At 44.0% G+C, this 27,988-nt stretch overlaps 1 protein-coding gene across 1 annotated transcript; it reads right to left on the bottom strand.

Moving 5' to 3' along the window:
* Nucleotides 1-335: 335 nt before the first annotated feature.
* NPQ1 (non-photochemical quenching 1) lies at nucleotides 336-23,837 on the bottom strand. Its single transcript, XM_086785871.1, has 5 exons — nucleotides 23,701-23,837; nucleotides 23,270-23,600; nucleotides 7,492-7,588; nucleotides 1,139-1,530; nucleotides 336-993 (listed from the first exon to the last, which is right to left on the bottom strand). Exons 1-5 carry the CDS (start codon nucleotides 23,723-23,725, stop codon nucleotides 492-494), a joined length of 1,347 nt encoding a protein of 448 aa, XP_086641997.1. The 5' UTR covers nucleotides 23,726-23,837; the 3' UTR covers nucleotides 336-491.
* Nucleotides 23,838-27,988: the final 4,151 nt, after the last annotated feature.

Below are 27,988 nucleotides of genomic sequence, written 5' to 3'. Positions count from 1 at the left end.
ATGGTACATGAGGTGTTATGAGATATATACCATGGCCATGATACTGGGCGGCGAGGTTGTGGTATTGATCTTTTGCTCATAGCTCAGGGGTGCGCTACTGTTGGTTGGGCGCTGAGCTGCCAACACCAAGAGACGCACGGGAAATCTTAAGGGGCTCTGTTTCACTTGCAGTCCAAGTTTGCAAAGGAAAAGGAGAACTTTAGACGATCTTTTTTGCTTTATTTCTAACGATGCGGGTATCCACTGGTTTTTACGCAGTAGACGAGTGGAGGCTGACTTGTTAAATCAGAGTGTAACAAGAAGTCGATCCAACCACAGTCACAAGGACATCTCGCTTTTCAAGAAGTACGATATAAAATTTGATTTAAGTCTTCTTCAACATCATAAGAAGTTTCAATAGAGGGCTTACAAGAAGGAATCATTAACACTTCAAGGTAGCACACTCTTTGAATCATGGGTAGTGCGGCCAGCACACCCTTCGATTCATGCCTTCACCTGAGTTTTCTTATGGGTAGTGCCTTTCCAAACAGCCTTTCAACTTCTTCAGCCTCCATCTTAAGGTCGCCCAAGAGAGCCTTCTCTTCATCTCCTAACTCTCGAAGGAGAAAGTCCTGGTCTTTTCTCAATTCTTGAACTCCTTTTTTCAGCCTATCTAACAACGTCATCTCAGTTTTGCCAACCTTGACTACTTCATCCTCTATCTCTTTCACCTCTTGCACAAGTGCCTGCTCACCCTCTTCAACTTTCTTTTCTATTCTTGCAAAGAGGGGCGCCTCGGGCCCGCATGTATTGTCGGTACTCCTGAATTTCTTGAAATCTAATCCAGCCTTCTTGGCTGCTGCCGTGAGTTCAGGAATGATGCTTGGAGGAAGAACTTTGCTGCGGGTGTAAACAACCGCACCTCCATAGCCATCCCAAGCATCATTTCGACCTTTGTAATAAACAAAGACATAATCATCTGCTTGATTTTCAGTCTTAGCTGACAGAATGTACCTAAGATACATGCGAACAATTTTTCAGTAAGGGCATGTAACAAAAGCCTCATTGCTCTGTAGTTTGAATTGTTGCGCCATTTAAACATGCCCATTCAGCATTATGGAATAAAACGAAGTAGGAGTAGTAAAGAAGAGAACCATACCAGTCATCTTGGTAATGTAGGAACTCATTGTCATGGTTGAAGAGTACCCCCGGCTGGCTTGGGTCTTGCACAAAGTTCTGCACAGTGGAACGTGTGAAAAACCCCCCATCTAGAGTTTTGATTCTCCATGAAAGCTTGCCTGTGAGCTTATTTGGGGAAGCTGAAAACTCATGCAATTGGCAATCAAAGGTGTCAAATGTTGGATTTAGACCACTGCTGATATACCATTTTCCACTGAAATCTTTAGTATTAAACTTCTGTACAAGTGCTGATGGTTCTGGGACTGGGAAAGCTCCTTGGTCAGCCTTTTGAGGTACACACTTCTTTCTTGATACAGCACACTCATTGAATTGGTCCACTACAGTATTTTCAAAAATATCTCCACAGCCTATCTGTGACAGCCAAATGATCATGATAGCAGTATTATTACAATTTCTAGGTACACTCAAGCATATGTTGAAAACCAAAGTTTAGCCACTATTTCTTCTGAAATTATCAGGCTCTGGGCTACAGAACTGTTTTCTTTATGACCGTAATAGTTGGTTTATTGGTCACTTTTGAGGATTGATGAACACATCAAAGTTATGCTTCTTCCAACATTCCTTCTCGTATAGAAAACGGAGCATTCCTTCTCCTACAGAAAGCCCACATGGCGCACTTGTGCGCCGCGTTGGAGCGCAAGTGCTTCCCACACCCCCCCCTGGGCGCGAGATGCAAAAAGGGGGTGGGGGAGGGAGGGAGGGACATGGTAAATGGTGGACCTGAGTGGAATGGACTCTGCAGTCTAAGTGGAACGGACTCTGCAATCTAAGTGTGCCCGACAAGGTCATCGCCTGCACTTCAAAACGCCCATGGAGCACTTGGATGGATGTACGTAGGAGTATTTGTCTAAATGTGCTTGATGATTAAATGCTTGAATGAATGAAACGCTAGGTATTTATATGCATCTAGGGGGCTGGTCAGTTTGTTGAAGCAAGTTGGCTGGCTCCTAAATCATACACGACATGATAAAATAGGATTTATGTGCTGTTTATAATAATTTTAAGGCTACCGACTAGACTATATGCTTATGTAAAGGGTTAAATGCTTATGCAATGTTCTAATGCTATGGCTAAAGTTCACATGCAATGCAATAAATGCTTCTAATGCAAACTCTAAGGCTTTGACTGACTTCTATATGCATGAATGTTAGGCAACTTTAACTTCATGGAGACATCACTTAGCTTTTGAACTATAGGAAAAGGTCCAAAACTACAGAAAGAAAGCTTGGGACAACGCTTTCCCTTGGTTTCAATCTTTGTTTCATGATACGCAAATCGACCCAATCTCCTTCCTTGAAGTTGACATTTCATCTAGACTTATTTTCCTGTCTGTGCACTGAATAATGGCCAGGCTTAAAAGTGAGGGCCAAACCGTATTGAGTACCAAACTCTACGGAATCAATCTTTCATGCTATCCAAGTCTTTTCCAAAGATCTCGAGAATGATAAGCTCCTGCATGGTCTGGATGCTTGTCTTTCTACTAAGAGCATATGCAACTAGGTTATGCTTACGAGGGATGCACTCGATCATTCCTCCAAATTGTTGAAACATCCAACTCCATTTAGCTTGCCGATCACTCCACTGGACACTTGGTATCGTCTGGAGCCACTTAAGTTCTTGGTGGTCTGTTTTGACTATGAAAACCCGTCCATAAAGAAAAGGCTTCCAATATTTGAGCATTGTGATCACACCAAAAAGCTCTCTATCATAAACCGAATAATTCATGTCAAATAACTGCTTTTCTAGCTTGCCCTCTAAATTCTTGGAAAGACGATAGGAAAACTTGCTAGGAGGTTGTGTCCCAGCGACCAAATCGATATGATGATCCTCAGGACGAGAGAATGGGAGACTGGGTGGGGATCGTCCTTAAGAATAATGTCCTGATGTCGCGAAAGGAGATTTACAAATGAGATAGCTGCTATCAATGAGGTAGAAGCTATTTGAGCACAAACATAAATCAATGCTCCTTCCGTTCCCTTGCAGATCGCTCATCAGGCCTAGAGATGGGAAATCAATGGAATACCAAGAATGTTCCTATCCCCACGAATCATGACAGGCTCAAGAAAACCATTACAGATAGTAAAAGTGTCCTGCCCCCAATTGGAAATGGGTTCATCCTCGCGAAACCACTTGATTCCTAAGATCATGTCACATCCCAAAAGAGGCGAGACAATGAAATCTTGGTGGAATGAGACCTTTTGTACCTAAAAAGAAAATGTTATGCCTTTAGAGATATGTGGGTGTGGAGACCAGGTGTAAACCCGTCCAAATCCAAATGATAGGACACTAAGGAAAACCTCATTTTGGTAACCAATTGGGGAGAGAGAGCGTCCTCAAAACTGCCCATATCAAAAAGGACTACAAATTGGCGGCCCTTGGCAAAGCCATAAGCTCGGATAAGGCTTTTCTTTGTGGCTTCAGTCCCACCCTCCTACTTAGCATTAAACACCACGGATGGTATGGGATACATAGAAGGTAAGAGCTAAACCACATTAGTGGTAGCGGGAAGATGTTGTGGCAACTATGGCAGAAGGCTGTTTGGAAGATGTGGTGGAGGAGCGGAAGATGTTGTGGCAACTATGGCAGAAGGTTGTTTGGAGGCTTGCTCCCCTTGCCATTGCTGACAATCCTTCTTACCATGCCCAATGATATGACAGTAGAAACATCAGTTTTCTGATTGGTACTTCCTTTGCTCCTTTGGATGAAAATAGCCTCCAGTGATGCTTGCTTTAGCCTTTTCCTCACAGGTTTTCTTAGGCTTGGATTCCTTACACCTTGAACTAGAGCTAGAACTGTTGTCCTTCTTAGTGTCTTTAGAAGACAGAGTACCTTTCCCCAGCTGTGAAGAAGACTGCTATTGTTGGGGTTTAGTACTAGACTGCAGTTGTTTTGGCTTGCCTCCATTCATATTCATTTCTTCATTTTGAGCGAGAGTCAAAGCCCTATCATAGGTATTGGGTTCAAAGTTACGAACTGTGAACCGAATGTTGGGATCCAATCCACGAATGAATTGATCCATCTTGGCCCAATCAGATAACCCTAACTACTGTGCTAAAGTGATAACCTTACCGGAAAACTAAAGCACGGGCGACCCGTTCTGTTTGAGTCCATAGAACTCATCGGCCAAGTTAGTCAAATACTAGGGAGGGAAAAATATGGTCTTTAGGTCATGGACGAAGGTGTCCCAGTGAAAAGTTGCGACACCTGTGCATGGGTTTGTATATGTTGCCACCAAGTGACTACCTTGCCTGTAAGATGGGGAGCCGCTACGTGAACTTTCTCTTGCGGATCTATCAACTTAGCCAAAGGAAAATATACATTAAATTAATGAATAAATTGATTGACAGTTGAATGATCACACTTACTATCGTACTTACGAAAGTTTGGCTGAGTTCGGATGGCGGTCGTTGATGTTGTGGGAGTCTGGCTGGTGGAACCTATGGGCGGAGAGAATGAAGAGAGGGTATGTTGAAACTACACATGCATGGCCTCCCTTTCCCACTTATGTTCACGTAACATTCGCTCATGATCGAGCTCTTGTTGGTGCTCCCGAGTTGCGAGGCTAGCCTAACGCCAGTCTTCTTGAAGCCTGCGTTAAACAGATCCCCCTTTGGAGGATCTCAATGGATGCACCTTGTAGAAGGTGAGGGTGATTGATTTCCATGCTAGCACATAGACCCCCCACCGACCAAGGTGGCCAGAGAGCGATTTTGGCGGTTATGAATTTGGAAGGGTTGCCCTCTTACATGACTCCAGTGGGACCCGAGGGAGTGGACATGGCATGATCCCTATGACGGCACCCCTTTCTTTGCTTACACCGCACGGTTGGGCCGTAGCATTCAAATGCTACAGATTGAGGGAACTCCAGAAGCAGCAGGGCACAAGCAGTCTCAATGCCTCCCTCCTCAATTTCTCTCATATTTCTGGAAAAGGCTGCAGGACAGCTTTTGGCCGCGCAAAAGACCACTCTCTTTTCTATGGCAGCTGCCGCATCGAAGGCTGATGGTTGGCACTTGCTGGCCATGGGAGATAGGCTAGCAGTCCGTTCAAGGTGTGGCCATCTACAAGAGTCCCATTGTCATTGCCGTAAGGCTCGGCAAGTTTGGCAACGGATTCTCTGCATTTTCACTATGGACCAAGCCCCTCCCACATGGTTACTTGGGGCATAGTTGCCTAGACAATTGAGGCCGAGGTCGCCATGGCATATGAGGAGGAGGGTAGGGGACTTGCCTTGCAAGTCTCGAATCTCTGTATTTCTGTAGTGCTAGTTCTAGCTCCATCCACTGATCATTGGACTCCCGGTTCCAACCAAAGATGGGAGATTTGCAGTAGTATTGCTGCGTGGCACATTTGGAGGGCTCGCTATAGCGAGGCTATCGAGGGTACCCTCACCCTGCCAGTGGAGTCCATCCAAAGCATCTGGCTTGATATCATTCATACCCTCCGTGGACAGTGGGGGAAGCTTCAACGTGGCTCTATGTGTATGCCGACGCACCATGAGGCCTTCCTGAGGATTCGGCATCACGGTCCCTTTCTCACTGACATGGTGGTGAGCCCACTTGGCCCTATAGACCCACCTATGTGGTTGTGCTCCCCACACCACCCCCCCCCCCCCATTGTATGAGATAGCCTTCTCCTCCCAGAGCAGCCAGCCGGAGGAGAAGAGCATCCTTTGCCCTTTTCTGTTTCTTGACTCTCGCTCCCCTCTATGGAGCTGAGTTTGTACTTAGCCATTATGGCTGTTTTGCTGGGTAGCTAATAGAAGGATCTCTTTCCTGGAAAAAAAAACTACTACCTAGGACGAACCTAGATGCAAGCGGAAACTGATTCTGACCAACGCTAAGCACATAAAGAGATTAACGCTAGTCAATTCTGGATATACACAATAGACAAGGTTGAGTGACCGAAACAACTATGTATTGCAAAAACATGAATATATACAATGTGTCCACAGATCTACACTTAGATCTAACGTGCATATCTACCATGTAATGCATGTCATGCTGTCCTCCCGTTGAAAAATGCTCATATGAAGACTGCAAGTCTGATGATCCAGATGCCTGAGCTCGGTAGACTCTGAATGATGCCCTACAATGACCCTCGACTTGCCCTTATATAGTGGCTAAAGTGCTGGTCGGCTGCTAGGGCTGGTTGGTTGGCCAACTGGACCACTTGTGCATGACTAGATACAATGTATCTAGAGGCTATCCACACTGACTCCTTGGGTGCCCTGCTGTCCAGTATGCCTGAAACTGGAGTCCATCGGCCCAAGCACAGCCTCTGATCCTACCCAAAATTGTTCATGGGCATGTACATGACACTACAAAGTTGTCATGATGACCACCTATATATAGTAATGAGGCAAGACACCTCAAAGGAGAGAATACAGCAAGTTCTAGCCTGAAGCCAGACCACCAGCATCAGCATCAGCATCAGCATCAACATCAACATACACATATACACCTCAATAGAGGGAAAACACATCAGCCCCCACATCAGCACCATGTAAATACACCCCAAACAAGTACTCAAGCAATTCATCAAAGACAACAACCCCCACATCAGCACCCCGTATGTACAGCTATGTAGAGCCCACCCTATTTGTGCAAGAAGTTTACCAAAAACCCCAGCCCCAACATCGGCACCATGTGTAAACACCATGCAGAGCCCAGTCTGAATACAGCTGAAAAAATTCTCACTTGGATAGGTCCTGCGCCACCAAAATGTACAAACAGTCAGTAGTATGAGCTTCCCTTAAGGACCCACCAGAATTAGCAACAACTCCATATCCATGTGCATACTCGAACTCCAATCTCAGGTCCTTCCTGTGGTGTATCTTCTCCTTCAGTGGTGATTGCTTCAGAAGAATAGCTCCACCTGCAGTCCCTTCCTTTCCCCTCTCTTTTGCTTCTCCTTTCTTCTTCCCAACTTGCACCTCCCTTGCCTGCCGTTTCCCCATTCCGCCTGCCGTTTCTCTTTCTACTTCCATTTCTCTTAAATATGGTATGAGCCCATCCACAATGAGAATCAACATTTGCCAAAATTGCCCCATTTCATGGAGGATCGTTTGAAAAGCTTGTGCACAAAGACATTGAGTCATTTTTATGACTTGACAGATGAGCAATCAGTTCTAGAAAATCTAATTTTTTAAGGTCCATTTTTGCATGCAATGATACCATGTATCAAGAACTTCTCAAAGCATTTGATCTTGGATCCTGAAAAGCCCTTATTCTAATTTCCAGTGTCCAGTTTAGCATGTTTTTCGAGAATTGCTTTGAAATTTTGACCTTGAATAAGGGAACGAATGGCTACCTGGCATTCTGTCTCATCAGGCCTATTGTTGCAAGTCTGTAAGCAAGCTACATTTGCAGCGCAAGCAGGATCGGCAATACACCGTGCTAATTCTACCCTGTTGAAAAAACTTTAAATTAGCAAACCATGTTTATAATCAACTTCAAAATAGCCATCCACATCCACTCCCTCTCTCTCTCTCTCTCTCTCTCTCTCTCATTCTTGCAAGCTTATTAATTCTCTCATTCTTGCAAGCTTATTTAATAGAGCAATATGTGAAGGCTTCCCCCCTTCCTCGATCACCAACAATTTCATTCCCATTCATAAAGCGAGGGACCACACATCCCAATAACTAAAGGACTATTATGAGCAGTCATAGTATGGCCAAGGTTGGTTGTAGGCTGTGCCTAAGGACATAATCAGCTGTACAGCAAAGTATCTGGGTTACAGTGCAAGGAGAATGGCATTGGTGCCATTCTCCATAAGCCAAGAAGAGAATGGCACTAGTGCCATTCTCCTAGTAGGTTACACGAGAAATTTTCCACATTGGACCATATATTCACTCTACAGGCTCTTATAGAGGAAGCACGATCACAATGGAAGCATGTGTATTTGTCACCAATTTGGTCCGCCGGTGTTTCGCACACTAACTAGAACCAAGGTGCGAATAGGGATTTTCCACAAAAGAAAGCTGAGGCATTTACTGGCAAAGTTTGGCCTGAAAGATGGCTACGGAGCATGAGCAGCATGGGATTTTCATCATTATTGTGACTTAAAATGTTTATAAGTCAGTGTTTTCACACATCATTAATGAAGAGCTGGGCATATTATTATTTTGGTCACATCCCCTACTTTTGGCAAGAAAGGGAAAAGCCCTTCAAAAATAGTTGGTCGACTTCATTAAATAAGGATTGGGGCTTCTCTTTTGGGCATGCAATCCCAATCCCCAGGAAAAGCAGTCGCTCTCTCTCTTTGTGGACTCTTGGCACAGCCGTACAGTTTCCCTCTCTCTCTACCCTCTCTCTTGCGCTGGCAGTACTCTGCAGTGGGTGGCTGAGCGTTGGCCGTACAGAAGACAGGCGGGGGATTCTTTCTTTGTGCTATTCATACAACAGCCCCCAGCAGGTACAGCAGGCTAGGCTGCCTTGCACTGGCCGTACAGCAGGAATAGCAGCCTATGTTCTCTCTCTCGCTGGCCGTACAGGTGGACAGCAGCCTGTTTTACTCTATTCAGTGCTGACCGTATGCAACATCAGTGGGCAACCGGTGTTCCCTGTCTTTTGAGTGCTGGCCGTAGCACGCGCTCTCTCTCATCTGATTTGCTAATTGTACAGTACTTCTTCTCCTGAGAACTGGTCGTACAGCAGGACAACATCTTCTATCTCTTTTCCCGGAGTGGCCACCGGTTCTAGGGCTGTTTTGGAGGTATCAAGGACTGTTTTTGAGAGCTCCTCTGGGGAAGATTTGAGGCTCCGTTCTGGGGATTGTTTTGGCTCGGAATTTGGGGCTGGATTTGGCACCGTACCGTGCTGTTGTTCGAGGATGATTTGCACTGGTACCTAGGTCTTTGAGCAAGTGTTTGCTAAGTCTTGTGGAAAATCCAATGCAGGACTGCACCCGCACCTTGGTCTGTTTGTATCAATTTATTCATTGGAATAAAGCAATTCCTCCGGGGGACCGGCCATTCCGGCTCAGTGCTGTGTTCTTTTCAGTGCTATTTATGGTTCTTCCACTACTTCCTAAGGATTGTTTCAGTGTTTGTACTGTCTATCAGTGTCCTGGGTGTTCCGGGGTTTGTTTCATAGGTCTGGATTGGTTTCAGTATTGCTGCTCTCTAAATTTCTGCAAAGCTTTTGATTCGGTCCCTCATTGGATGCTTGCAAGAGCTCCACTTACCATATAATGCAATTTGGGCTATGATGCCACTATATGAGATAGTAGCAGGCCAAGTGTGCACACTTGGCAATCTTGAGAGAGAGATATGTAGCACTATTGGGGTTAAGAAGTTTGGGCTATACATTCCGATATTGCTATATGCCGATGACATTGTCCTCATCTCAGATTCAAATTAGGGACTGAAAAAACACCTAGATGCTCTTGACAAATTCTACAGGGAGAGAGACCTTACCGTCAATTTGGGCAAAACCAAAGTGATTGTATTTAACACCAACCTCACGACTATCCTTCCTATTCACAGGAGTGCGAGTGGAGATGGTGCCAAGATATGTATACCTTGGAGTCACATTTACGCGCCTTGTGTTCAATATGACTACTACTACTGAGACAGATTAGCACAAGGGCATGCCTCCATGGCCTGTTTGGAGAGACAGTGAGAGAGACCTTACGGTCAATTTGGGCAAAACCAAAGTGATTGTATTTAACACCAACCGCTCGACCACCTCACGGCTATCCCTCCTATTCAGAGGAGGGCGAGTGGAGATGGTGCCAAGATAAGAGTCACATTTACAGGCCCTGTGTTCAATATAACTATTGCTACTACTGACAGATTAGCATAAGGGCATGCCTCCATGGCCTGTTTGGAGAGACAATGCTTCCATGCACATTTTCATGAACCCCGCACACTAAGTGTTGGCTCTTTGACACCTTAGTGTGCCCTGCAACTATATACAACCATAACATAAAGATAAGAGTACATACTATAAGGGAATGTACTCTACTACTAAAACATACAAGGTCCATAATGTGAACCCGACTATATGAGCTAGCACTAAAACTATGCCATAAGCGAAGCAGCTATTTGGGGACAAGGATTGGAGGAGTATTGAGAGGCTTCAGGTGCTGATGTTGTCATGCATGATCAAGAGTAAGTCATCGGTGCCCCATGACGTAATATATGCAAAGTCTGAGGTAGCCCCACCAGTCTTCACATGTAAACCTTTGGGGATGACCAAGGGCTCAGTCATGTACAAGCTTTTCAGCAACCTTATTGTACCATAATGAATACAAGGAAAACCCTAACACCAATCTCTCTTCTTCTCTCTCCTCTGTCTTAATCATGTTTAAATTAGCATCTTGTTCTTAATCAGGCTTAGGGCTGTGGATCAGTACAGCAAGGCTTGCACGCATGCAACATGTCGTCGCTTCTCCTCAAGCAAAGAATGTGAACAAGAAAGCATCAAAGAGAAGGGCATCTGAGATTCACGAAATTGACTACAAGCAGTGTAAGCTCCCTGTTCTACAAGCGCTTCCCTCCTGCTCCCCTGTCCTGCACATTTCTTCCCCTTCGTTGCCCTCCCCTTTGCCTACTTGCCCCTACTTGCTTCTCGTGCTCTCTCTCCCTCCTCTTCACGGCCCCTTCTACCCCTGCGTGCCGCTCGCGCACCCACCCCTCCCTCCTCTTCGCTGCCCTTTCTTCCCCTTCTTGTTTTCCCATCCGCCTCCCTCTTCGCTGCCCTTCCTCCGCCCTCCTGCTCAACCATCCTCTCCCCCCTTTGCCTCATCCATCTTCTTCGTTGCCTCCCCTCCTCCGCCCTTTCCACTACCCCTCCCCTTCATTGCCTCCCCTTCCTCCGCCCCTTGCCCCTCCTCTACTTCGCCTCGGGTGCCCCTTTTTTTCTGCTTAGCCTCAAGAACAGATTACTCTTAAACAGGGTTCAAGTCAGCCTTTTTTTCAATTAGCATCATGGCTAATCAATCTCCTCCCGCTGGGCGAACCATCCAGCTTTCACAAGACAAGCTTGCAACCCTCTTCACCAAACAATCCAAGATGACACTCATTGGAAAAATCTTTGGCTCTCACCCCTCCCGTACCCAAGTCAAGACACATTCACATATCCCTTTCTCATAGTGATGGTGAAGTCAAATTTGAGAACGAAAATGAGAAACCAAATGGTGATGTGCCCCGTGGTAAAACCATTCACCAAATAAAGCAAGGCTTGATGGTCGACAAAGAAAATAAATTTGATAGCCAAGAAATAATGTTCTTTACAACCTATACCATGACTAAATCCTCTCTCTCTCTCTCTCTATATATATATATATATACATATATATATATATACATATATATACATATATATATATATGGCGGTATAATTGCATTCAACGTCATTGAGTTGATGACTAGCAAAGGACATAGGGAAGTCCATGTGCTCCCCTGGCTTGCTTATACGCATCCAATAGTGAATGTTAAAGCATCAATACACACATGAATCTTATGAGGCCTTGCAGGATGTACAACAGGATATATGCCACGATGCCTTGCAAGGCACCCATGCATTGCACATGTATGCAGAGACTGTGCAGAGTCCAAGACAGAGTGAACATCATCATGACATTGGACTTTTCTCAAAGGATTACCCCCTCCTCCAACGTTATGGGAGGCAGGTTCAAACTCCGGCCAAGGGTTGCTCAAGTCCAGAATCAAAACCATTTCTTTACCATAAGGATTATCCCATGGAATGTGCAAGGTCTAGGGATGCTTCCCACCTGCACTAGGAAGGGCCTTGTTAAGGATCATCTCCATCCAGTGGCCTGCCATTACGGGTGGACCTATGGATGTGTTGCTCTTGTAGGAGCACAAATTGGATATGCTTCAGAGTGGTAAAACTAGTAAGATCCTTTCTTGACACGCACAAGGGACCAAAGGTGGTTTATGCATTTAAGTGTCAGCATCACCTTTGTCTCATGTTATTGGCCATGGTGTTATCATACCTGCTAGAGTACAGTGGATTATGGTTATGCAAGAGGGACAAAAGTTGGGTACCTTGAATATCTATGTGCCTAATGTGCGGAGAGAAAGGGTGGCCCTCTAGGACACCATCACAAAACTGCCACCCCAGGTTGATCATTGGATTGTTGCAAGAGACTTCAACATGGTTGAGCAGCCTTCTGACAAAAAGGGTGGCCACGAGGGTAGAACACACCCTTTGGAGAGATTCATACTCTCCTTGTATGGCAGGGTTTGTTGGACAGAGGATGATTTCCAGAGGAGGCCTAACTCTTTATCTTATTCATGGCATAACCGTAGAAGCGGAGATGGATGCATCTTTTCACGGCTAGATAGGTTTTATGTGGAAGACTAGGGCCTAGATAGAGGAGGTTCTACTCCCATCTTGCCTGGTACTACCAAATCAGATCACTGCCCAGTTGTCTTGTGCCTCATAAAACTTAGGAGACAAAAGGGTTTACCTCATATTCGCATCCCAGACTCTCTCTATCAGGATGCACAGACCTCACTAGAGGTTAGAGAGTTTTGGAGGCTTCATGATGATCCGAACCTCCGAGAGAGACGTGCCTTGGCTTTGGAGAGGACTAGCTAGCACCACAATTCCAATCATCCGTTTCATACTACCATACGTCAGGAAGAATGATAGGTATGATAAAGTATAAGCTCCTGGTGGAGTTTCATACGTGGCCTTGAATTTGGGGCTATATACACATGTGGGAGTTGGAACTTACAAAATTGACAATTGAAAGTTGAAAGTTGAAAACTTGAATGTACATAGTACATAGTACATACTATGTACTAGATTTAGTAATAAGCATGTGCAGTACATTGGTACAGTGTAGGGCTTTTTCATAGTATAGTGGCCATTGCCCAACCTAAGCCCAGGTTCTTTGCAGCCCAAGCCTAGTACCTACAGGTTGCAGACGATCCAGAGTGTCACTTTTTCATAGTACATAGTACATACTATGTACTAGATTTAGTAATAAGCATGTGCAGTACATTGGTACAGTGTAGGGCTTTTTCATAGTATAGTGGCCACTGCCCAACCTAAGGCCCAGGTTCTTTGCAACCCAAGCCTAGTATCTACAGGTTGCAGACCATCCGTAGTGTCACTTTCAGCAAAAAAGTCTCAATTTTTTTATTTTTTAAAAAAAGAGCAAGAATGATAGGCCAATTTCATATGCCATTTAGCATACATTAGCAAACGTTTGCTTCACCAATCATATGAGTATGATATGAACTATGGCTAGCACTATCACTCTATAGGCTCCTCATGCAATCCTAGGCCCGTAGAAGAGATCTGAACAAAGGTGAAGAAGGTGGTTGGTGCTCTGTATCCAAAAAGATAAAATGTGGGCTATAAATCCAATCACCTCTCCTAAGCAAAGTGCGCCTCGTAATTTGCTACAGAAGAAAGTCCTTCCAAGGCTCAGTGCCAGGAAGAAATCCTCTATTAACTAGCTTACAAAGTAAAGCCTTACATTGCACCTCAGGGTCAATGATGTTCAATCCTCCCTCTTGCTTAGGCATAATAATGGTATCCCAAGATACTCTCGCTGTGGTGTGTACAGTGCCATCTAATCTAGACCAAAGGAAGTTCCGAATAAGCCGACGAAGCTGGCCAATGCATTCCTTATGAAAACCAGCGCAATGTAACAAACCAAGCAGTCACCAGTAGCACTTGGTTAGCTGTCAAGGCTCTAGAGGCTAAATCAAGCTTCTTGCTACTCTGATGCTTAAGCTTGCTTTTAATGCGCATGAGCACAGGAGCGAGATGTCAATGCCAACTTGACAGCGAAGGTATCTAGTAGTGCATCCTCTCTCAATCCAAGTAAACCCCACATCCAAAGCCCAATCTGCTTGTGGAGAGTCACTAATCCAAAATCCCGCTGATTTGTGCCAATTGATGGTGGCACCCGCTACCAAACGAAACATCTCCAAGGCAGTGTGGAAAGCACTGAGGCCTGAAACCCCTAGGGTTGACATTAGAAATAACCCCTTGGATGGGAAGCTCTATGTTATGCATGTAGGTACCATGCTCAAAGAAGTGCTTCTCGAATGACGAGGATGGATGGGGCATAATCGATTCTCTGTCCCCTACAGGCGAAAATTGTGCTATAGCCCATGGGCCTCCCTGTACATGCTAGACCCCTCTGATCCACTCCTAGGAGAACCCATCTTTGGCATTGTGCCTTCGAAGAAGTCCTAATGTACTTTGTCATAAGTTTTTTCAAAGTCCAGCAAGAGAATGGCAAGGGGGGGTTGGCTAGATTTAGCCCACTCCATAGCTTCCTAGAAAGAAAAGATATTATCAAAAATACTTCTTCCTTGGAGGAAACCATTATGTGTATCATGATTAACCCTCTGAAGAACAGGCTGAAGCCTCATACTCATTGCCTTTGCTAAGATTTTGTAAGCAGATCCAAGCAAAGTTATGGGCCTCCACTACTTAATATTGGTCTTGTCCCCACCTTTCGGGACGGTGGATAAGACCCTCCATGAGAAAAGGAAGCATCATACCAGTACACCACTTCTCCTACAAAGTAGTAGTAACATCGTCACCAATGTAATCCCGAAACTGCAAAAAGGACGGAGAGAGACCATCATCCCCTAGGCATTTGCCTTTCAAGAGGGCCTGCAAAGCATGTCTCAGCTCATCCTTTGAAAAGGGGGCATCCAAAGAGGCGCACATATCATATGTAATAAGTCTGGGCATGCGCTCCCAGACTTTCTGTTGTGCAACATCTCTACCCAAAGAGTGGGCCTTTATAGAGAGCGAGATCTGATAAAAATCTGAGGCAATACTCCTCACCTTATCTGGATTAGTGTGAAATTCTACCTGAGAATCTTGCTAGCATCTCAAATTGTCCCTATTGTGCGTTCATCCATGTGCCGAGAAAAACGGTTTGTTGCATCTGTCACCCATCTGTGTCCAAAATGCTTGATTAGCATGAAATGCAAACTCAGCCCGCCTATCCATGGCCACTTGTAACTCAGCTCTTTATTGGACAAGAGATTTGTGGGGTCCAAGGGGACTCAGGACCAGAGCCTCTTCTTTGAGGAGGCTAACAAGCAGTCCATTGTGTGGAATAATGATTTTGGATGAATATGGTAGACCTCTTGGAGCAGCCACGTGTAAGCCCAATGAAGCGTACATTGACAGATGCAACCACGTGTACGAGAGATAAAGATAGAGATAGAGAAGGGAAAGAGAGATATGGGAATAGGAGTTTCACATAGTACACCACGCTGAGCGGGGAACAAGCCCCACCCCCTCTTCAAGAATTTATTTCAGAACAATCCACGGGCTTTTCCAAGCCAAGACCAATACAACAAATGAATACAATATCAAACAAAAGTGTCAATGTCAAGATCGGGCCAAGGTCAATGTCGAGGCGCAAGATAACTGATGCCGAGCTCACCACGAGGATGACCCACAAAGGACTTACACCGGGCTAGTCCCAATATCCAATATCTGAATCAAACTGATGTTCCCAAATATTCACAAAGCTCTTTGCACTCAATCCGGACGAAGGCAATCTTAGAAGTGCTCACACCAAAATATTGAGAAAGTGTCTCCACAAGGTAACTCCTCCCCTTCTTGAGGGTTTAGAGGGATTGACGATCCTCAAGATGAACACACTGTGGAGAAGGATGCTGCAGGCAGTTGTGCTCTTGGCAGAAGCAACAGTGTTGCTTACAGGGCAGAGAGCAGTGCACAAGGTTGAGGCAGGGGTTGCAGGCTGTGCTTAGAGTAGAGAGCACACAGTGGAGGCGCGACTGAAACCAGCAGCGAAAGTAGCTGCAAAAGAAGGATGGTGGCACAGCCAAGCAGTAAGCAAGGAGGCGGTGAAAGCATGATAAGGTGGACTGAAAACTTCTGAGTGTGCAGGGGCTGCAGATAGAGGTGCAGGCAGCGCATGGAACAAAAGAAGTACTTGGACAGATGTGGCACAAATGCAGAGGGTGGTGCAGAGTAGGTTGGCGCAGTTCACAAGGCAACGCCCAGGTGGCACAAGGAGACGGAGAAGTGGCAGAAACCGGTGCTGTTGGGGTGGCTACCACCGGCTGAAGTGGAGGAGATGGGAAACGTGTAGAGAGTGGAAAGATGACGATGATGAGGATTCTTCACAAAATCTTCTTCAAGACCTCCACGAGTTCTTCTCTATGTCTCACCAAGAAGGTACTGGCTCATATACTTGATGGGAGATCCATGCCTTGTGGTGACTTTGTAGCCCCCTCCCCGATCATCCAATTCTTTTGTTTTATTTTTCTTGTTTTTGCTTTTCCTCTTTGCTTTTCTTTATTAAATAATGTTCAAAGTTCTTGATTTGCTTTTACAATCTTCAGGACCTTGCTTTTTGGCCCTAGAGCGGCTTTTAGCTTTTTGATCCAGTTCGATGTCCTCTTTCCAACGGTGCCCTCGGCTTTTTGGTCAACAAAGTTTGACTTTTGCTTTTTCCAGCTTTTTGACCAAGACTGATGCTTTTTCTAATGCCATCATTAGGGTCCTGTTTCCACGTGTCCATCATCCTGTCCATGTGTCCAAGCATGAGTTCTATCATGTGAAAAGAGCTTGGGGGACCAAATAGTTACACCACGCATATCCAACGGGATGCCTACTAGGCGACTCTTTTCCCTAGAGTGTTGGATCGGAAGAGGCTCAAAAGCCTCACGAAGGATAAGAGAATGCTCTGCACACAACACTTGTGGGGCACTAGTCAGAGGATTATGCAAATGGATGCAGCCATACCCAACCACTGGATCACAAGGAACTTTGTGGAAGGGCATCATCACTCATGGTTTGGGGTGTTTTCATAGACATGGATACTCCTTCAGGTCATGTGCCTTCCCACTTCGGGTGAGGACGATGTACCGGTTTTTTACTCCATTTAGGCTCTTGGATAGAAGTATTGAATAGGATATCATCGAGTCTCGATGGTCTGGTTGGTGAGAGTGGTGGGCAAGGCAAGGAAGCACTTCTATATTGATCCCCTCTCAACAAATGATTATAGACTCTTGGAGCCTTTGGTTATGTGATGGGTGTTCTATCAGATACCTGCACTGGGATCCCGGTGAGTGGGAATGGAGGGATGCTTTTAACCCCATGAATAGCATGCTCTTCTTTACTTACATGCGGAACGCCATACACTTGGTTTTGGGACAAATCCAAAGAGTCTCTACTTTTAGACCTCACTAGGAGGCTTATGGAATCACCCTTGACATTCAGATAGCTTTTTGGTGGAGGTTGGAAACGAGATTTCCTCTTTTATTTGGTTGATCTTGCCACCAACCAATGGAGATCAGTCGTTTGGTGCTAGCCCAGCTTGTTCAAGATGCGCAGGAGCTTCAAAGATGGTCTACCATTGCTTATGGGAGTGCAGGGAGGCACACAGGATTTGGATTGCAATAGCACACCTTTTTGGAAGGATGAGAAGGGATGCCTACATCTGTTTTGGTGCTATTGCTTGGTTGACATACTCAGGCCCTCAACTCATGTTTAAAGGGAACGATAGAGATATGGTCATGAGGATTACCCAAGGAGTGGATCAATGGTGCCATCTTCAAGACATGCTAGATTCAGGCAACGTATCCCCAGCACAAAGGTTAGACACTGCATGGGAGATCATTGCTAGCATCACAGCCTAGTACATTTGGAAGGCTAGATGCACCGAGGCCATGGAGGGCACTTTGGTTTATGATACACACTGCATTTGCAAGATCTGGTGTGATATTATCTGTCACATGTGGAAGCTCTCGGAGTCTTCTTTCAGCCCTAAACACCATCCCGGAACATGCTGATGCAAAATGCAAGCAGCAGATGGAGAAGAAAGAGAGAGAGAGAGAGAGAGAGATAGCTGAGTATTCCGTATATTCATAATGTACAAAAAGGTGTACAAGTCTTGCAGCCTTAGGCTAATCTAGTGAGCCTGCCCATGTGGGGCTGAATACCTCTAAAAATGAACAACAAGTGTGCCTTAAATAGGCCTTGGAAAGTTCTCATGGACTGGCCGACCTGCTCTCGGCCAGCTCCTAGACAAAATATTTAAATATTGCTACAGCTGACAGGAGTTATTCCCTTCATGTGCTGGCCAACAGCCCTCCTTTGTCCTCTACAAGTCCTTCCCTACCCACACAGGCAGAACATGCTCCAAATCTGGTTCGAGTCTTGTCTTTTTATCTATTGCCCCCCGAGAGTCAGCCCTGGGATCAGCCTGCACATGTCTTGCACATGAAATCCCCCCCTGCTAAACTTGATGACGCCGGACGGGATTCCAACTTCTATTCTTGGATGAATGTCATCATCCCATTGTCTATTCACGAAGTTCCACACCTGTCATCCTTCCCTTCCTGGCAACCTTTTCACTAAAAACCCCGCCCGGTCTCCAAATCCACTCCAACTCTGATGAAGAACCGTGCATCTATTCCATCTTGTCTCTTTTTCCTTCATGCCCTATCCTTGAACACTTTCTCTGGTCTTCTTTTCTTGAGTATTGAATTTGCCACTCACTCCACACCTTGGTGTTGGGTAGGAGGGAAGCTAGCCTGCACACACATACACATACACATACACACAACCTCAAGCTCAGAGAAACGTGAGTGTTGGAAAAGATGTACTCTGTAATAATATGAAAGTACAATGTGAGTACATAAAGTAGACTAGGGCAAGGTGCCCAACACACATAAGTGTGTTCACACGCGGAAAAAACCTGTGTCTAGTCACAGGGAAAAAGTACCCATGAGTAAGCTGTGTTCACACCTGAACTAGCCAGGAGTGGTCGTGACCAACAAACCCCCCTCAAGTGAATGGTGTGAACGGGGACAGGGTGTAGCAGACTACCCTGGAAAAGGCTGTAAGCTTAAAGCTTCGTGGAAAGCTTCAAACTTTTCCCTCGAAAGAGGCTTTGTAAACCCATCTGCTATATTGGCATGTGTAGACACATAAGCCAAGTCAATCTCTCCTGCATGGAGCCTTTCTCTGACATAATCATAGTGAACCTCAATATGCTTTGTGCGGGCATGAAATACTGGGTTTCGTGCAACTGCCAAAGCACTCTGACTGTCAGTGTAAATGGTGGTAGGAGACTGCTGTCCAACACCAAGATCGGCTAGAAGGTGTCGTAGCCAAACACATTCCACAGTAGCTGTAAAGGCTGCCCTGTATTCAGCTTCACAACTAGAAGTGACCACTGTAGGCTGCTTCTTACTGAGCCATGAGATGCATGAGTCACCAAGAAGAAAACAGTTACCACTGGTTGACACTCGTGTGTCATAGCAACCTGCCCAATCACTGTCTGTAAATGCAAGCAAGCATAGTGTAGAAGAACTGCCATAAAACAAGGCAAAGTTTACAATGCCTTTGAGATAGCGAAAGACACGCTTACACGCTGGCCAATGCATAGTGCTCGGACAATGCATGAATCTGCTCTATTGGGAAACAGCATACTGTATGTCCAAACGAGTAGAGCATAAGTAGATAAGGCATCCCACAGCTTGCTGATAGGTGGCAACATCAAAAGGCTCACCAGCATGCTCAAGTGACAGTTTTAGACCTAGTTCCATAGGAGTAGAAACAGATTTACAATCTGTCATATGAAAACGCTCAAGGAACTGTGCAACATATCTGCACTGAGATAACATGATACCACCCTCAAAAGGTATAAACTGTATGCCCAAATCGTAATGTAAATGCCCCATGTCTGTGACATCAAATGCATGCTGCAAATCAGCTTTAAAAGCTGAAATATCACCCTCTTCAGGGGCCAGTGAGTGACGAGCATGTCATCCACATAAAGAATAAGGATGAGAACATTGTTCCCAATGTGGCGTACATAAAGTGTACTCTCAGCTGAACTATTCTGAAACCCTTTGGCAGTCAAGTATGTATGAATTTTGTGGTACCAAGCACAAGGAGCCTGTTTAAGACCATTCAGTGCTTTATGTAAACGGCATACTTTATTTTCTCCACCTTTTTGAACAAAGCCAGGAGGCTGAGACACATAAACTTCCTGCTACAAGTCGCCATTCAAAAAAGCAGTTTTAACATCCAACTGATGTACATGCCACTGCTTGTGGACAGCCAATGCAATAACAGTACATATGGTAGTCGTACGTGAAGCGGGAGCAAAGGTCTCCTCATAGTCAATGCCCTCACGTTGGGCATACCCTTTGGCAACCGGGCGAGCCTTATGGCGATCAACTGAACCATCAGGCTTACGCTTAAGTTTGAAAACCCATTTTGTGCCAATAGCACGCTTGCCCGGGGGCAAGTCACAAAACTCCCAAGTACCGTTTTTGTCAATGGTGTCCAACTCCGAACGCATGGCTGCCACCCAATGGTCATCCTCCAATGCATCAACATGAGAAATGGGTTCCTCATTACAAGCGGTGGCAACAAGAGCTGTATCCACATAATGTGAAGATGCATGGCGAGAAGCTGCAGGTGTACGACTTCCCATGAATGTAGACTGTTTGCTATCACGCAAAGTGTCAACCAGCCATCTAGGAACGATTTTTGACTTCCTAGTATCTGCATCTTCCTCTGCCAATGCATCACCCAAGGTATCCCGATCAATCTGAGGCATTTCAGGATCAATTTGGAGCAAGTTCAGCTGCTGAATTTGCTGGTTTTCAGCAGGCATAGGTGGCTGTAAATGAGCTGAAACTAGCTCTACATTGTCCACGTTTGAATTGAATAAAGGCAACAAAGTATCAAAGACATCTTCCGGCCCAATAGACGGCTGTTTGGTACATGAGACAAGTGGTTGAGATGCATATTCGTCAAAGATAACATCTCTTGACACAATGATCTTGCCTGTATTAGGCACATAGAGTCTGTATCCTTTACTCTCAGTACTATAGCCAATGAAAATGCATTTGGTTGCCTTTGTATCAAGCTTATGTCTTTGTTGTGTGGGCACATGCATATATGCCAAACACCCAAAGACTCTCATATGAGTGACCACTGGAATCCTGCCATTCCAGTGGTCACTCTCATATGAGTGACCACTGGAATCCTGCCATTCCATGCCTCATAGGCAATCATAGATTTCAAGGCTTTAATGGGACAACGGTTAAGCACATGGGAAGTTCAGGTGACCAAACCGAGCATGCCATAACTCAGTGTCACTCAACACACGGGAGGTGGAGGCAATCATAGCATCATGAGAATAAGTACTCCTGTCATAGTATCAAGCTTATATAAGCACTGCATAATGTCCCAGAAAGCATAAGAGAAGCTGAATCTCTGCTGTCATACACTGAGCAACAATGATCAGAAAACTGAACCTTAAACCCAGATAATGCAAGGGCTGAAACAGAAATGAGATTCTTCTTAATGCCTGGTACATATAAAGTGTCACAAAGAGTAAAGCTATCCCCATTACATGGGGTTAGCTCCACATTGCCAATGCCTTTAATGGAGTAAGAGGCATCATTGGCACACATAACTATGCCACCTAGAGGTGAATCCTGCAAATTGGCAAATAGATCTCTGCAAGAAGTGATGTGCTTAGAAGCACCACTGTCAAAGTACCAATCTCCAGCTGAGATAGACATACAAGAAGCAGGCAAACTGCATGTAACCACTAATGCATATCCCTCATGAGCAAAGTTTGCCTCTTCTTTAGTGTCCACAGTGGCAGCCAAACCTTGCTGCTTCTTTTTCTTTTCACTCTCAATGCGCTTCGTACATTCCTCAATAAGATAGCCAGGTTTTCTACAATAGTTGCATCTCTTCTTTTTCTTGTTGTCACCCTCTTTAGACGAGGCAAAATCTGAATGGGCATGTGGTTTTCCCTTAGGTTTACCACTAGATGAAGCCCCAGATTTACCTTTGTTTCGATCAAAGGCACCAAATGCCTGATCAACAGAAAGCATAGTGGTCCTATTAGAACGAGATTGCCCCTCCTGTAGTAACAGAGTCACCAACTCATCAAAGTTATACAGGTTTGGATTACCCTTCATGAGTAGACGACGAGTAGTAGCAAAACCCTGATAGGATTCTGGCAAACCCTGAAGCACTGTAGATACAAGTGAACCATCTGGAATGACCTCATCAATATTGATGAGCTACTCTCGCAAATCCTTGATGCGGGTAAGGAACTTGTCCATTGAATCACCCTCATCCATATGCTCAGACTCAATCTTCTTGCGAAGATAGGTAACACAGGCCTCATTGCGAACCTGATACAAAGAAGCAAGTACATCCCATGCACCCTTAGAAGAAGTGCATGAACGCATGTGCGGTATAACCTGCCTTCTGCATGAAAGGGCAATCAAAGCATGTACCTGAGCATCCTTGGCATCCCATCTCACCTTTTCTCGAGTGGGTGGCAAAGGTGTAGAAGATGTAGCACCACCTGAAGATACATCATCAGTAACAAAGTATGCTGCCTTTTGGCTGGGCTCCCATGTTTTCAAACGTGAGACTGGATGTTGGCACGGGGATCAAAGACACAAAGGACCTGCCAGGTGTGCTCCCTAGGGGTGTGAGACAGAGCACCACACCTTGTTGAAGTGCCCTGCCTACGATTCCATAAATGTCTTCCTTTGTATCTTTAGAGAGGGAGGGCATCCACATCTTCCTTTTGCAGGCTGGAAAGACTCTTGCAATTGCCACTTTCATCAAGGAGGTGCTCCCTTGTCGAGAAGCACCACATTGACCCTTTTCCGCACACATAGAGTGAGGTATTAGCACCCAGCCCTTAGTCAATTTTCAATCTTTTCAAACGTTTGGTTACCTTTACTTTATGAATGGATCTCATACTCTGCAGATATTAGTAATCTCTCTCTCTCTCTCTCTCTCTCTCTCTCTCTCTCTCTCTCTCTCTCTCCAGAATGCATGCTGGTTACACTATGGTATTTATGCTTTCTTTGTCTCTCAGATGTTGATACAACGTTGGGGCTGATGAAACTATATAACAAGGAGATACCTGATAGAAAGAAAAGCATTCCAATGCATCAACGATCAGTTAAAAGACAAATTGCAAGCCGCATGGACCTCTTTATAGGACAAGAAACAGCAGCCAAATTCCAGAGATTTGGGGGCATACTAGAAAGTTCTCATTTTCTACGCATCAAGATTGACATATTTGAGCTCAGACTAACCTGCATTCTTTGAGAAGGCAAGCGCAGGTTTTGAGAGCGTCCACGGCTTGGCTGGAGGGTGCAGTCCACAATTGTAGTCCAAGAAGGACACCTGCGACGACTGCGATCGGCTTTGATGTTAGGGTGGGCCAAGCATGCAATCCAGTGCCCGATGAAGTGGGGCCCTTGCGCTGATGCGAGGAAGAAGGGCCCGCTTCATCGGCGGCAGCTGAAGCTGTGATTCTCGATTGCTTGGGCACCACCACGCAATGCAGCGGACTTGGCCTTGTGCTTCGATGATGGCGATGATGTGGAGGGGTCATCCGTCGTGCTTCCACGCCCAACGAGGAACCTGCAACCCAAATGCGTAAACATAGAAGTGGAGCACGTCTGTGTGTGTGTGTGTGTGTGAGAGAGAGAGAGAGAGAGAGAGAGAGAGATAAGAGTCCTACCACATGAGCAGGAAAGAGTCGCCATTCTCCAACGCTCTGCGGCTCAATCGGGTTACGACGTCATTCCGTGCCAGTAGTTACATAGCCGGCATTACCTGTGTTCCAGAAAATTCGGTGGATGAGATCCACGTGGACACGTATGCTCGCATCCTGCCATCCACTGATGCCTAATCATCATCATACCAACTAACGGCAGGCTACGTGGCAGTGTTTCTTTTACAATATTTTTAAACAAATCAAATAACAAGCACCTTTGGGTAAAATGCAACACAAATCATATTAGTGGTGTTCCAAACTTCCATGCTTTAGGTTTGGACTTATTCCACTATGGTTAGTCCTACATGTATTTTTAAGTAAAGCTATTTATAAGCAACACTAGCTCAAACTTGCAAGATAAAGAACTTAAAAACTATATGAGACAAGCTTTAATCATCATACAGGAGTTTGCAGAGGCTTCTGGATTCAGTGCAATATTCAGAAATCCAGAATTATAAGCCTCTATGAAGACAATGACTTTGATTTGGAAAGGTGGGGGTGTGAGGTTGTTAGAAAAGGGCAAACTGGTAGGTTGGGCCTCAGACGGATTCATTGGGAAGTTAAAGAAATGGGAGGGGGTAGGAATTCCTTTTTATGACAGAATAGCTGTATGCAACACTGTGCTGAATGCCTATATAATGTTCTTGTGCCCCGTGTCAGAATTTTAAAATGCCACTGGAAGAGAATATTGGGTGAATGGGTTAGATAATATAGAGGCTGCAAAATGGCATCACTTGATTTCTGTATCTGCTTGGGGTTCCTCATGCATACTAGGGAAACCTAACATATGATTGATATGATGTAGGTTTGTTTGGATGTGAAGCCTAAATATGTTAAATTTGGCTTTAAAACCAAGAGATGGTATCTTAAGGAGAAACATGTGGATCACACATTTGTGGCCTTCATAGAGAATCCTGTGATGAGGAGGGCAAGGCCTATAGTTAGAATCTGGTCTAAGAAACGGGATATGCTCGAGAAGCAAACTCCTAGAGGGTGTTAAATTTGATATGATGTAGGTTTGTTTGGATGTGAAGCCTAAATATGTTAAATTTGGCTTTAAAACCAAGAGATGGTATCTTAAGGAGAAACATGTGGATCACACATTTGTGGCCTTCATAGAGAATCCTGTGATGAGGAGGGCAAGGCCTATAGTTAGAATCTGGTCTAAGAAAGGGGATATGCTCGAGAAGCAAACTCCTAGAGGGTGTACTACTGAAGCCATGATGGAAGCCATCCAGTTGGGTTACCAGATTTCTTGGGGACAGTCCTCTTTTGTAATGGAGGAAGATAAATGGAACTTGTTATGTAAACTGTGAATGCTGGCAAGTAAAGGGTGGTGATTGGGGTGTGTGTGTCAAGAAGGGTTTGTTTTACTGTAAAAAGGATCTTGATGTAAAGTGGGTTTTGCAGTAATATATACATAATTATTGGTCTCACAAAAAAAGAACTTAATAACAAATGAGATTTTTTCTCTAATTTAAAATACAATTTTATTCATTTTGTCAATGTGTTTTGTCTTAATGCCAGCCGTTTTTGGTCCCCATTACAAAAAAAAGAAGCATGGTACTCCATTACTCCTTAGCAATCAACAAGTAGAGTTGCTCAATGTGGGGCACATAATTTTGTAGATAATTGAAAATATTTTTTTCAAGTTAACATAAAATTATTTACAAGTCCATTGTATATAGTTTACTGGTTTTTTGTGAGCATTTTCTAAGGTGCTAGTAAGGGAAGCAAGGTCCACTAAGGAGGCACACTCACCCCTAGTATAGCTTTTTTTTTTATAAGAAATCTTTTGTAAATATGTGTTGCAACAAGTCAATTTTAAATTTCGATTACTTACTGGTGGAATGATGCTAAATGAATTCTCCCCCCTTCTCGCTCTTAATCAAACAACCTAAAAGCTACTATATGCCACCATTACAACTAAATTATTTATAAAATATACTTAACAAATAAAAAGGTAGAGTTCTATGTAAATTTAAACACACAAAAAATGCACTAAAACGCCATGTTTTTCTAGACTAGCCCTTACAATGGCCATTACATTCGTTGTGTTCACTATCAAATCTTTATCATGGCCAAAAGAGCCACCTCACATCCATGGCCTTGCAAAATCAATTATCGACCTATCATGGCTGGTAATCTTCACATGCAAATGGAGAAACCAATCATAGTAAACTTGTCAAATAGAATTGAAAGAAATTGTTTATTCAATTGCCTAGTTTTTTGGGTGGTGTGTAAGAAAAAGCACAAGGATTGTCCTATGCTATCACTATGTTGTTTAATCCTTAGGTGCCAAAAATGATAGTCCTTGGCAATGAGTAAACACCCTCAATATAGGTGTTTACACCATTTCCAAGACACTTTGCCACACGAGGAATTAGCAACACATCAATGGGATCATATTTTAGCCATTGCACATAAAACACCATGGTTAACATAAGCAATTGTTTGGCAATATGGCCTTACTTTTTGTATGTGCCATGGCACAGCTATGTATTATCTCACAAAAAGTGCTTTACTAACTTAGAGATAATAGGTATATAGGCTCTAACACATAAATCTATGAGTTAAAACTACCTTGTAAATACTAGCTTTAGACCACGGGTGCCCTAAACACATAGTCTTGGATGGCCACATGTAAAAAGATGGCCATACATATAATAATACACATTTACGCAATCCAATTATCCAAACTTAAGTGTAATGCCTAATATGATGCTCTCATTGTGTGGTAATATGCTTTTACTAATGAGAAAGGACACAATCCAATTTATGCAAACTTAAGTGTAATGCCTTGCTCTCTTTAGTGTGATGCTCTCATTGCATGCTAAGCGTGTTTTGTGTAATGGAGAGGGGGATTGCTTACATGCTTAGTTTGTAGAGTGCTCCCCTTACTCTTCTCTATATAAGTTGTAGAGTGCTCCCTTTATGCTTCTTTATCACGAGTTTGTGTAAGATTAGCGATGTTGTGAGCGTGTAGAACCCGTTGTTTTGCTGATGAATTGAGGACCACAACGATATTACACAAATTGGATATACGATCACAAGTAGATTTTACCAATAGGAGGTTGAGTAATCAGCTTTAGGGTAAGTCCCTTAATGACCCTTGCATAAACATGGCCAAACACTTTTATCGTGGTTTGCCGAGAGGAATAGTCCCATTACTTACTTATTTTGCATTGTAATTTGCTATGTCGGAGCAATAATGGCCCATAGTTGAGAAATTTGCTATTGGTGGTGATAATGTGTCAATTTTGTGCAATTTGTGTGTTAAAAAAATCATAAAAATCAAATTTAGTCTTTGTTATTGATGGTTTTTTTTGCATTTTTTGATTCATTTGATAGCATTTGTGATTCAAAGTAGGATTAGGATTAATTTAGGATCATTAGAACAAGGGAGATGCAAAAAAATCTACCATCAAAATTTTAAATATATTCTCAAAGTAGGATCATTAATTTAGAACAAGGGAGATGCCCAAAAGTTGCCATCAAAATTTCAAATATATTCTCAGGAGAAGCATTTTTATAACATGACTTTGACTTCTATGCTCATAGAAGTGACTTTTATGGCCATAGAAGCCACTTCCACATCATTGATGGCATTGTTTTAGTTGAGTTTCTTGTTATTAATGTTATAATTCACACAAAGGAGGATACCACACGAGGCAGCAAGTACACTAGTGAATTCCATATGAAAAGCAAGAGGTTTATCAAATTTTGTGTAATTTGTGTGTGTGTGTGTGTGTGTGTATGTGTGTGTTGAAAAATAAATATAAATAAAAATTAGTCTTTGTTATTGATGTCTTTTTCCTATTTTTGATTCATTTAATAGCATTTGTGATTTTAAGTATGATTAGGATTAATCATTAAATTATACAAGAACTTATAATTATCCTTTTAAGTGGGTTTATAATTATCCTTCTAAATTCTAAATGAATCGATCTGGTGGGAACATCAATCCTACCCATGGCTTCACAAACTTGCTTAAACTTATCTAGGTACTAAACAGGATCTCCAGTTCCATCAAATTTAGTCCACCCCTTTCCTATTTCAAATGTCGTCCTTAGCATGCCTTCTACATATTTATGTGGTGGTGAAACATAAGGGGGTGCAAAACCCTCTATCTCTAGGTTTGGTGTTCCGTGTTGCCCCATGGGGATACTATCTCTAGGTTTGGTGTTCCGTGCCCCATGGGGATAGTTTTGAGCCAAACGCAACTTCAAATGGACACCAAAAGTTTGGAACA

Source organism: Cibotium barometz, chromosome 48 (assembly GCF_041138505.1).
Source record: "Cibotium barometz isolate CiBa-2024 chromosome 48, ASM4113850v1, whole genome shotgun sequence".
In the NCBI taxonomy this organism is placed as follows: domain Eukaryota; kingdom Viridiplantae; phylum Streptophyta; class Polypodiopsida; order Cyatheales; family Cibotiaceae; genus Cibotium; species Cibotium barometz.
This window is presented reverse-complemented; position numbering and strand designations above follow the sequence as displayed.

Bases quoted from the DNA above. Each gene is read 5' to 3' on its own strand.
- NPQ1 (XM_086785871.1), bottom strand. From the start codon at position 23,725: ATGGCGACTCTTTCCTGCTCATGTG. The intron at 23,601-23,700 runs GTAGGACTCTTA...TTTGGGTTGCAG, and splicing joins GACTCTTTCCTGCTCATGTG to GTTCCTCGTTGGGCGTGGAA. The intron at 1,531-7,491 runs GTAGCCATTCGT...TGGCTGTCACAG, and splicing joins CTGATGAGACAGAATGCCAG to ATAGGCTGTGGAGATATTTT.